The sequence below is a fragment of the Vigna umbellata genome, chromosome 1, assembly GCF_029865625.1.
Source record: "Vigna umbellata cultivar VRB3 chromosome 1, Vumbellata_1.0, whole genome shotgun sequence".
NCBI classification, from domain to species: Eukaryota; Viridiplantae; Streptophyta; class Magnoliopsida; order Fabales; family Fabaceae; genus Vigna; species Vigna umbellata.
The window spans coordinates 93009382-93021171 of NC_142165.1; the positions used below are offsets into that span (position 1 = coordinate 93009382).

The 11790-nt window shown below is 32.4% G+C and overlaps 1 protein-coding gene across 2 annotated transcripts; it reads right to left on the reverse strand.

Annotated features, from left to right (window-relative positions):
• Positions 1 to 5675: 5675 nt before the first annotated feature.
• LOC124826852 (BOI-related E3 ubiquitin-protein ligase 1-like) lies at positions 5676 to 7741 on the reverse strand. 2 transcript variants are annotated; one of them, XM_088104797.1, is made up of 4 exons: positions 7475 to 7741; positions 7267 to 7382; positions 6820 to 7181; positions 5676 to 6694 (listed from the first exon to the last, which is right to left on the reverse strand). In XM_088104797.1, the coding sequence occupies exons 1-4, from the start codon at positions 7519 to 7521 to the stop codon at positions 6173 to 6175; spliced, it is 1047 nt and encodes a 348-aa protein (XP_087960923.1). In that variant the 5' UTR covers positions 7522 to 7741; the 3' UTR covers positions 5676 to 6172. The 2 variants fall into 2 exon arrangements, with proteins under 2 accessions (XP_087960923.1, XP_047155750.1); XM_047299794.2 differs by having other exon boundaries at positions 6820 to 7178; positions 7475 to 7739.
• Between the last annotated feature and the right edge of the window lie 4049 nt (positions 7742 to 11790).

The following is an 11790-nucleotide window of genomic DNA, read 5'->3' on the forward strand; positions in this document are numbered from 1 at the left end:
GTTAAATAAAATTGTTAAGGTTTACTTAGTTTTTTTTCCTAAATATTAATACAAATGTATAATTAAGGCAAGTTAAAAACACATTTTATTCCTACTGAAATAGTACGGGAATAAGCTTCTTTTCGAAAGTCTTGGGTGTCGAACGTCTCTCTACTCTTTGCTCTGGTAATCGATTAGTGTAGGGGATGACCTGCAGAATACACTCAGTGGCTGAAGTTAGAATTTTTCTCTGTAGGCTTTTAGTAATTCAATAGTGAATTTAACTCGAAATTAAACCCTTATTTGTAAAATTTATAGAAATCTGACCAACACAAATTACGTTTTAGCTCTGTTCAACGGTTGTCGGAACCAAGCGATCATGAGATTTCTGGCACGGCAACCGCTCAGTCCTTTTCATCCAGTTTGTCACCGTACCAATGTGTCAACTATAAGCCACAGTAACACATTCAAATGGACATTCACTTTTTTTTGAAGTGGCGGAAGTGATGGTGTTGAGGATGATGAAATTGAAACGAATGGAGCACCAAGTTAATGTAAATTAGATTCCACACCTAAATCAATAAATCAGTGTCCCATCCTCGAATCAAAACAACAAATGGTGTCGTGTTCTTATCACAGAAATGGGATGAAACAGTAACAGGAGTAATGATAACAAGACGACGTTCCATCCAACTGTCCTCAGCCTCTAGACGCCAAACTTCCCAGTGTTCCAAACAAAAACACTTTTATTTTCTCCATTTCACATTTTCTTCTTCCCTACCTTCCAAATCTACCATCACATATACCTCTTCCCACCGCTCAAACAAACCAATCACTCTCTCTTATCATTGCCCTTTTTCTTTCCCTCTCACTTTTTTTTGTCCTTATATATCACTCTCTTTACTTTCAATTTTATCATACGTTAACTCTTGTTTTTTACCTCTTCCGTTTCCTCATATCCATGCATACTCAAACAAATTTTTTCAATCAACCTCGTTCATTTTTAAATTAAATACCTTTTGTACTATATGGAGATGCATGCATGATGACTATATTCTATATATACTTTTTAAACACACTATTTATTTACTATACACACATAACAAATCAAATCATGCATTTGCATGTGCATGACTTGCTTCATAGATCTTCTAACGTCTGAATATATATTCAATGATTGTTTGTTTGTTTATTTATTTCGTTTAGTTTAATTAATTGGCCACATATAGAAAAGCCCTTGATTTGCTTACTATAGGGAGTAATTAAACATCATTAGCGTATTACTGTTGTTAGTTCTTTTCTGTGCCACGTTCTGGATAAGCTCAAGTGTGTCATTCGTTCACCAACCCAGAGGAATTAATTAGCCAGAGAGATTAATTATTAATGAAGGTTTTCCTTGAGAAAGGTTTGGCTAACACGTTTTGGAATCGAAAGCAATCATCAATTTCAAGAACACACATAACTTTGCAAAAGCGAGTCATGAACGCGGTTGAATGAAATTATGGCAATGTAGCGTGCCTTGCTTCCATCCATGACAGCTCAAACTTGTTTCATCTGCAAACCCTTTTTCCCATGACCACCAATTTTACATGTTACTCTCGCAGAAATCACAAGTTCTCATTGTCCTTTTCCCCTCTATTTTCTACTTTTCTTTTCTGCTTCAAAATTAATTCATTTTCTTTCTTCTCAATGCAAAGTCAGACAGTACATAGAATATAACAGCAGCGTGGACAAAGCGAAGTAGGATCACATGAGGACGATCTGATATTTATTAAAAAAATACGTGTGTCGACAATACAATCTTTTCTCTACACTCATGCGTATATACGTTTCAACACGGTAAAGTTTGAAATAATCATTTTCAGTTTGGTCATTATAATAATAGTGTTTGGATTAAAAGTTAAATTGACATAGTTAAAAAGGTAGAACAGCACAAAAGAAAGGAGACATGTTGATTTGCATAGGTGGTCGAAAATTGAAATTATGGTTTGAATAAAAAAGTAAGGTTTGAATTGAATGTAGGAGAAAGCAAAGAGACATTTATTGTATTGGGAGAGTATTAATAGTGGTGACCCTTGTGTTTCTCTCCATTACTTGTCTGAGCCCTGATTTTGGTTAAATTGGTATCAGTTTGTCTTTGAATTGAGTTCCACCAGTTTTGATGATTGAACTTGAAGGAGAAGACTTCACATCAGATGATGATGCCTCAAGTCTTGTCCAATTTCTTGTTTGCTTCCTCTACATCTTCTTCATCATGCTTTCCTTTTCCTTCCTACAGGACAACTAAGAGTTGTAGAAGTAGCAGTAGCAGTGCTCTTTCTTATTTTTTTTCAAACTGTCCTTGCTTCTTTTTTGGTATTTTTATTTTTTCCCTCTCATAAAAAATTAAAGGGTCTTTTCTTGGAAGTTGAAACAGAGGGACTGTTTTGTTTTCTTTCTTCTGACTCTGTTCTATTCTATGCAATGCATTGATTCACTTGATAGTAACTGCATAAATGTAGTAATTTAGAGGGTGGTGACAGTGACAAAGATGAGGGGCATCATCATTTAGTATTTTTTTTTTTATTTTTTTTGTGTTGGGGAATCAATTGAACTGGCTCTGTTGGCAGTGTCCCAGCACCAGTCTTGGTGAACTTAAAAAGGATTATTAGGCTGCTTCACTTTGAAGGGTCAATACATCTGAATTCTGATGCATATATTTGTGTGCACAATCAGAATTTTACTTTTATTTAGATTTGGATTTTGGAACATGCATGCAAAAGCCAAACACGCATCAACTTTCTACCATGTCCCTTTCTATGTCAAATTCCATGATACTTATTTGCATATGTTGACTGTTTAATTGTTTGCAAGAGATTAAGTAAAGTTTAATTTTTGTGCTACTTTACACTTACACAACCAATTACTGTGAAAGTGTTAGTTCTTTAGAAGAAACATTTGGGAACAAGATGACACTGAATAATAAGTATTATTGATCGACAATAGTTATTTTGGGCCCTTTTAAGTTTGTTTTGTTTATTTTAAGTTGCTTCATATTGGGCTTTGGTGCTATTTTCATTTTTGGTTTCGAGCTGATTTAATAGAAAAAACAAATGAAACCTATATCTCTTCAAATTTCATTGATAAAACAAACTTTCAATTCAGTTTTTCCTGTGTTGTTTTTTGCAAATTTTTTTATCACAAATTAATTAATAAAATATCATCCTATTAGTGATAAAAAAAATAAAAGGGTCATACGAAATGATAAATTTCATAGTTATTTTATATTTTTTAAATGGTAAAATGCTATAGAAAAATGCTTAACAAATTTAGATGAATGGTGTGAGAATTTGCTATAGAAAAATTACTGAACTCTTGTAGCAGAAGAAAAATCTGTTTTTGTTTTTGGCGAGTAGAAGAAAAACATGTTAAAGCTCTCATCCACTTTTTCCTATTCCTTTTTGGTTAATTTCCCCCCTCATTTATTTCAATTCATGAATTATGAAAATGCCATGATATGGTACAATTATTTGCCAGTACAACTAGTATTCAATAATTATGAATTATTAAGTTGTTCAATTTTTCTCATTAAATTCCTATATAACCAACCTATCGTACTGACAATTATTAGAATAATTTTGTAATTTTTTTATAACGTATACTTTCATATGTTTCTACTCATTAAACACATAATTTTAAATATATACTGATTTTCAATTTGTTTTTTATTTAATATTAAAAATAATTAGACGAATGTTGTACTCATCTAATTTTAAATTATCATCGAAATCAATCTAAAAAATATTGTAAACTTAATGATAAAATCTTTTACTAGTCCTTCTATCCTTGCATTTACTTCCTTTTTCAAAATATTTTCCACTTTAGAAAATTAAGAAAGTATTAATTATTTTTTCATTAATATCCTTATTGTTTAATATTTACAAATATATTTAAATGGATTTATAAGTATATAATTACTTCTAATTCTTTTAATAAAGGTATATTTGACTAATATAATATTTTTGTAGTTGATAATTCTCTTACGTAGTATGATAAACACTAAAAGAAATGGAATAAATAAAAAGGTGTGACATTTTTTCATGGTTTAAAGATATTGCATGTATTTATATTTAGTTCTTTTTACCAAACTTCTTAATTAATAGTATATAAATAAATAATATTACTCAATTTACATATACCATTTTCATTTCTTTAAGAATAATTATAAATCCTCTTCAACATTTTCCCATATATTTCCTCCATAAAAAATCTACCCAATGTTTTGAATTTTCATTTTAACTTTTTATTAAGTATAAGAATATTTTGATGAATAAATACCCAATTAATGCAAATGCGAAAACTGGTCAAAGAATATTTAGTCCAATGTATTAAGCTTGTTTAATAATTCCAAAATGTGAAATAATGATATTTTTTTTTCAAATGATAAATCTGGAATGATAAATTCTTACATCATCCTTTTTTTCAAATCAAATTATCATTTTAGAATTTAATTTAAACATAAATTATCATATCAGTAAAATTATTAACTTTTACATCTTTAGTATTTTTCAATTGATTAACAATTATTAAAAAATGTAAAATAATGTATTAAATTAAAGTTTAAATATAAAAATAACACGAAATATTTTGAGCATAAGCTTAGGTCTAAATTAGTTTTTATTTTCTTTTTTACTTTTTTGTATTTTTTTTTAAAAAAATATAGTTAAAGTATAATCATTCAACAAATATAAAACCTATAAACCCTTGATTTAATAAGAATCCAAAAAGTACAATTTTTGAAGCTTGTTAAAAAAATTCATTTGTTTTTGTAAGATTAATTCCTTATGCTGAAATAAACCATAATAGATCAAATATAGGACAAATAATGGTTACTGAACACCCATTTATGATTTGAATGAAAGTTGAGCCAAGTATCTTCAATGAAAAAGAGTTCAATAAGACATTTTCAAAGACTCTAACATATATTGTTTTCTTAACTAAATTTCATTAGAAATCAGAAAACCATACCTAAGACTCATTTTATCACAGCCTTACCTTACACAATGTTGAAGTATTCTTTTAGGTGCACCAGTTTCTCAATGTGACACTACAAACAACCATCAGCAACTCACAACAATTACCAACCAAACAATTCATTCAGATCACAACACTATTCTGAAAATGCATAAAGAAAAATCCTACATTTTAATTTATATATTAAGGTCGGTTGCCCTTTAATCTAAAAAGTAATTTGAAAATTACACAATCTTAATTATTCGCCTGGTTGAATACACAGACAGACAGAAAAGATCAACAAAATATTCACTTTATTTGGTGGAATATTTCTCTTTGATCAATCATAGATGAGAAATTAAAAGAATTACTATCCTTTGTGAATTCCACATGGAATCCTGAAACATAGAAGAGAGAAAAAAAAGAAAGAAAAAGCAGCGAAAAGGGTTCTGAAGCAAATATATGCTTTATTGAAATAATATGCAATGCAGCATTCCTAGCTTATAGTGGGTGACTTGAGAATATTTGAAGTGAGTTTCAAAAGACAATAAAATAAGTTTCTATAATTTAACCATCTTTTGCGCACCCTGTAATACGGTGCACCCAACCTAAATGCCTCAAAATCTACGTCCATGCTCTCATGCCTTGCAAGTTAAAAAAACAACAAAAACAGTTAACTGCATATGCAAGCATACACCCTCAAATTGACAACTGAAAAACCATTTTTACCTCATACAATTAATCAAAAATATAAATCAAACATTAATTTAACACGCAACACAATCTTTATTAATCCAACTGAAACAAAACATCACCACCACCCAACAAACTTCTCAAAACTCTGTAACATTAATTTAGATCATCCACATTTTAAACCAATCAAAGAATATATTATATTTATATATATTAATTAATATTATATATCAAAACCATTGAAATTCCAGCCCAAAAGGTAAAAATAAAATGAGTCTGCCAGTCACGTGGTCTTGTACATGGCTGGAAGTAACTTTACTATTAGAAAACAATGAAGTGAAATTTCACCTTCTTCGTGTGAGTTTAAAGAGAGGAACAAAAATGTAATTTTTATTTTATTTATATTTTGTTTGATGAGGGAGGAAGTTTGTTTTGGTGCCTGTTTGGATGGCAGTGCTATGGACAAAGAAAGGGTGAGGGTAATTAAGTAAATTCAGAGGGTTTGCTGTTAAGAGAGAAAAACTTCAACGGTTGAATTCTTTGGTGTGAGACAAACTGGGCACGCTCGGAAATGCGCATCGCATTCTGTACAGATACACAAGTGCCGACACGGCAAAACCACGATCGAGGCCACGCGCTTCGTGCACCCTCTGCATTTAGGACGCGCCGCGGCTAACACCACGCGCTCTGGGTCGATGTGGGCAGACTCCGCGTCTTCGGCCTGCCCTTCCACGGCGCACGATACGCCGGCGGCCGCTTCCTCGCCGCCCTGACACATTATGGTCTGCTGCAGTTGGGCCTGGAGGGTGGCCGCCGTTGCTTCCTGGGCACGGGCCTTGGCCTGCCACACCTGCGCCTCCACGCTCAGCTGGGCCGCCCGTGCTTCCAGCTCTGCGTTCTTGCGGGTGGCTTTCTCCACTTCCGCCTCCTTCTCTCTGAGCCACCGTGCCACCGCCTCCTCCGCCGCTCTCAGCAGCGCGTTGTAATGCTTCTGCCTTTTCTCCGCCAATGTCCGCCGCAGTTGTTCTCCCTGATATTCCCATACAACAACGGTCATCATCATTCTTTCGTCTCCCCACAGACTAAACTTTCTAACGAAGGAATTAAAAAACCGGCTTTCCGAATTAAAAGTGGAGAAGGAAGAAAATTTAGTACCTGGGCGAGGAGGAATTGATCAATTTCATCACGTTGTTGTTTGATTTGAGAAGCCAAGGCTTGGGACAATAGAGACGAGAAAGCAGAAGAGTGAGAGGCATGCAGTAAGAGTTGTTGAGAATGATTCTGATGAAGGTGTAGCCTTTTTTGTTGATGTTGTTGGTCATCGAAGGATAAGCGGAGACCAGTAGAGACGACATTCTGTTGATGATTATGTAACTGAGAGAGATGAATAAGCTGTGGAGGTTGGGATTGTAAAGAGAAGGGATTAATAAGATTAGAAGGTGTGGTGTTGTTTGCAACAGTGGCGTCGTCTCGGCCTCTCTTGCGAGAATTGTTGTTGTCGTTGACGTTGTTACCTGCTATTTTGAAATGTTTAATGATATTTGTTGTTGTTAATGGTGGCCGAGAATAAGCATAGAGAGAGAGAGAGTTTAGAGAACATACTTCCATTGTCGTTGTTGTTGTCGTCGGTGTATAGCATATGGGGTTGGTTTAAAAGGGGACCCTGTTGTTGTTGTTGTTGTTGCAATGAATACTGAAGGAGTTCTTGGCCGTTGTTCCTGGTGTGAGAAAGAGAAGATTGAGAATTAGGAATTGAATAGATATGTATAAAGGAGAAAGAGAGATGAGAAGAAAAAGAAGTGTGTGTAACCTGTTTAGAAAGAGAAGATTGGAAGGATATTGAGCTTGAACGGCCATGAAGTTTGATTTGTTTGTGTTGTGTGTTGTGTGATATGAGAAGAGAAGAGAAGAAAAGAGAAGGTAGATAAATGAATAGAGATGAGAGAGTGGTAAGGTAAGAGATGCGATTGAAGCGAATCAGTCCAAGAGAGACACCTTATTCTGCTCGCTCCTTCTTTCTCTTTTCCTTTGCTTCCCTTGTTCGCTTAAGAACTAGTCTCCTCTTTCTTTGTTATCCTTCCTTACACACACACCCATCATATTATTTAAATACTTTTCCCGACTATTTTTTCTAAATTACATTTTACTACTATTATTAACTACGTAAATCGCGTTCACCCTGCCCCATAATATTTTTTTATTAACAACACCACTTTTGCATTTCCATCTCATTTCTATCAGGAGAGACGCAAAACGAATGAGAGAAATAGATACAAACAAAATTAATCAAATTATTATTACTATTTTTACGGAATTATTATTATTAAACTATAATTTTAACAAGAGAGGCGTTGCTAAATGGGTGATGTATTGTTCTTGTAGGTTGGCGTTGTTCTGAGGTACACAGCTTTCGTTTCTGCCGCTACCGCTAACCCTCTTTCTCTTTGCTTTTTCCGCAACCTCTTTTTCTTTACTATTTTCCTATTTCTTTTTCTCTAACTCCCATCAAAATTACCATTTCTTTTTAACTCTCTCACCTCTTCTCGTTTACCCTTCGTATGTATTTCCTCAACTTCTTCAAAACATAAGAAATTTAATAAGTAATACTCTTTCCATTCAACATTTTATACCGGAACTGACAAATTTAATAATATTTATATTTCATAATGTTTATAACGCAACTTCTTAATATGTTTTTTCTTCTCGCATTTATTACATTATATCTCTTTTAGATATATTTTATACTTTTCTAAACTCTGCCCATGTAATAGGGAAATATTAAATGTTCGCTCATAATCCAAAATAATAATATAGTAACACTACAATTTTATTTTATTTTTACCAAAATGTCAAACGAAATATAATACCAAAAGTAATTCAAAGTATCAACAATATGATGATCACAATCTTTTTTTAAGTTTGACAACCAATCTAACAAATAAATTCCTTCCATTTACTTATCTATTTTTGTCGCATTTTTCTTTCAGTTTTATACAAAAAAATTAAAATAAAGAAAAGCAACCATATTATGTATTAATTGTGATTTTAATAAAGGGAATGCATAAAACTCTTTTATTAATAGATTGTTTCATCCGGTCAACAACTTAAATCTTTTCTTCCAACATTTTAAAATTAAACTTTTTTACAATGTATTTCTACTTTATACAAGATACTTCAATAAAATGATGCAATAAAAGCATTGATTTTTTTTTTCTTTGTTTGAATATTACTCTTAAATTGATTGGAGATTTTCAATCTTAGTCAAGATATTGAGTTTAAATATTAAATGGGTTCAATTTTTCCCGTTTTCCTATTTTTAATAAGATTTATATTATGCATTTATAAATATACAAAATATTTAATCAATTAATTTTCTATTTATTAAATGAGAACACCAAGTAATTTTCTCTTTCTATATTATAAAAAAATAGCTTAGGTGTATTTTTATTTGATACATTTTACTGAGTATACGACACCAAAAAAAAAAAGTCAGTTTTGTTTTTTTAATTTGGTTGTCACTTTATACACGCTGTCCTTTATATTCACTTAAATGCACAGTTTAATGAATAAATAATAGTTTCGATGAAAAAAAAATGTTTTCAATAATAATCCAGTATTCTAAGAAACACGTCATGTGTTAATTAGGATTAATGTGTAACTGACTCCAACTTTAACTCGATTAGAAAACTTTTCTGTCTCTCTTCCACAATTGATAATTTTGGCATTTTTCTTACTGGTAATTAAATCTTAATGGCAAAATTAATGGTAAAGAAAAGTTTAATTTTTACTGGGTCCTGAATGTTGAAGCTGTTAACAGCTGTGTTAATACTTTTCGTAGAAAACTAGGAGTGGATTAAGGTATTTCGGATCTAGATGAATGCAGCTTGGAAGAGCTATGTTGAGTTCTCTTCTTTGCTAATTTTCTTTTTGATGGAAAAGGATTCGCTGATTAAGAGGATTTAAGACTATTTCAAATCACCCAAAACTATCGTACCAAAGTTTAATGCCATCAGTAAAACACAATTAAGAGAAACTTTCAAACATGACATGATTTAATTAGTTACAACAAAATTGACTATTTTTGTTTAAGCCAGCAAAACCAACGTTAAAACCTGTTTATAATTATTGATTTTAGTTGCTAATATCTTATATCTAAACCATCCTTTTTTCCCTAATTTTTTTCCTCCATCGAATATTTAGGTCTGCATGTTGCTTCACGACAAGGTTATCTTTTGTAAAATTAAAATGAGGGTGATCAAACAAGAAAAAGTACTGATCCACCAAAGTAGTTTGATATTACAATGTTAAACATTATTGACTTTGATTTCTCAAAATTACAAAATTTCAAGTCATTTAATACGGGGTAAGATTTACATGATTTCGCTCGTGACATCTCATTTTGAATGTTTACTTTATATGCATGATTTCGAAGAAAAAAAAATGCAAAAGAGGTCTTGAAAATAAAAAAACGGTTTCATTCTTATTACTAAAGAGGAAACTTCCTCATCTAAAGTGAGTAAAGATAAAGAGAACAATCTGTCTTAGAAAATCGACTATTCATGTTACAACACATACATGATTTATTATGTTCGTACACATAAAATAGCATTTTTTTTTATCAATGAGATTAAGAAAAAAACTATTTATAAGGAGTAATAGAGATCCTAAGCAATGGTCGGCAAGATGAGCATATTGGTAGGTTACCATTAAGAATCGAAGTAAAGTTTATAATTAATCGATGCTTGTTTTTATATATAGAGCTTAGAATTAACGGTGATTGATTCGACGATTGAGAATGTTTTGGAGTGTAGGATTGAGGTTAATGATGCAATGTTCAATAGGTTGTTTAAGTGTCTACCAATTTTCTTTGAAATTTTTTAGCATTCATTCATCCAAACCGTTTGGATGACTCTGATGTTAAAATCATTTCAGTGTTTGACACTTCATATATTAAAGTTTAGTAAATACAGATGTTTTATCTTCTTATCTCAAATGGTCGTGATAGTAATTTGTTTATGCATTCCAATAACAATAACAAGTGACCTTGTAGTCTATAGTTGACTAGACGGTCATCCGGGTAACGAAGAGTTTATAAAAACAAAGAGAAAGATAAACATTAGTAGTAGTAGGATGTTGGAAATGAAATGAAGTTTTGATTTGATGTATTAAGGTGGCGGTGAAAAATAAGTTGTTGCGGTAGAATTGTCCGAGAAAGAAGAAAAAGAGTGAAGTGAAGCCGGTGTTGGGTGATCTTCCCCAAAATCGAAGAAGGGTAATTTGTGTGTTTAATTAATGGAGGAGAGAGAGGGAGAGAGAGAGAGAGAGAGAGAGAGAGAAGTACTAAAAAAAAAGGGACGAAAAAGAAAGGAAAGAGGTGAAATGTGAAAGAGAGTGGTTGGAATGGCATCAGAGAATTTGTCTTTGGTTAGGTCCCAATAAGAGGGTCGGCTAGGGATGTAGTTGATATATATGCTTCTTCTTCTCGTTACTATATTATCTTAATTTTTAATGAGTCTTCTTATGCTAATGTTACAAGCCTGCACGCCAAATATATATGCTCCTATCTCTCTCTCACACACAGACATTGTTTTCTTAACCCTCTTAATCAGTATAGCCCCACTTTTTTCCATCTGCGCACTGCTTTGTTTGTTTATTGTTTCAGTACATAATGTTGGTGCTTATACAGTTAATAGGACAACAACCTCTCTGTCTTCCTTTGTTTCCTTCATAAATCCTAATGCATCACTCGATGAATCAATCAACACACTCCTCTCTCTCGTCTCTTCTTTTATTTTCTCTACTTTATCTTTTCTTCCACCAACGGCATACCTATCTCCATAATAACATCAACGGATTTTTCTTTAATTATTTTTTAAGGGTACCTAGATTCTACTATTAGACGTGTAGCTTTGACAATTATTACCCGGAATTATGGAAACTCTTGTCCCCAAAACAAGATTGGACCAACACCCCCTCCTTCGGTTGACCTCATACACATAATTTCGTGTTCACAACACAAACTATCAATGGCTACATGTTAGGTGAACCGGAACCTGTATCGTATGGAATCCATAATCCAAGGTTGCGTTCACAAAAGCAGTCGATCCAGAGTGAAATGTGGTGTTT

Coding starts and splice junctions, on each gene's coding strand:
- LOC124826852 (XM_088104797.1), bottom strand. CDS start 7,521: ATGGCCGTTCAAGCTCAATATCCTTCCAATCTTCTCTTTCTAAACAG. Junction 7,383..7,474: donor AATCTTCTCTTTCTAAACAG/GTTACACACACT, acceptor TTCTCACACCAG/GAACAACGGCCAAGAACTCC. Junction 7,182..7,266: donor CAACAACAACGACAATGGAA/GTATGTTCTCTA, acceptor ATTTCAAAATAG/CAGGTAACAACGTCAACGAC.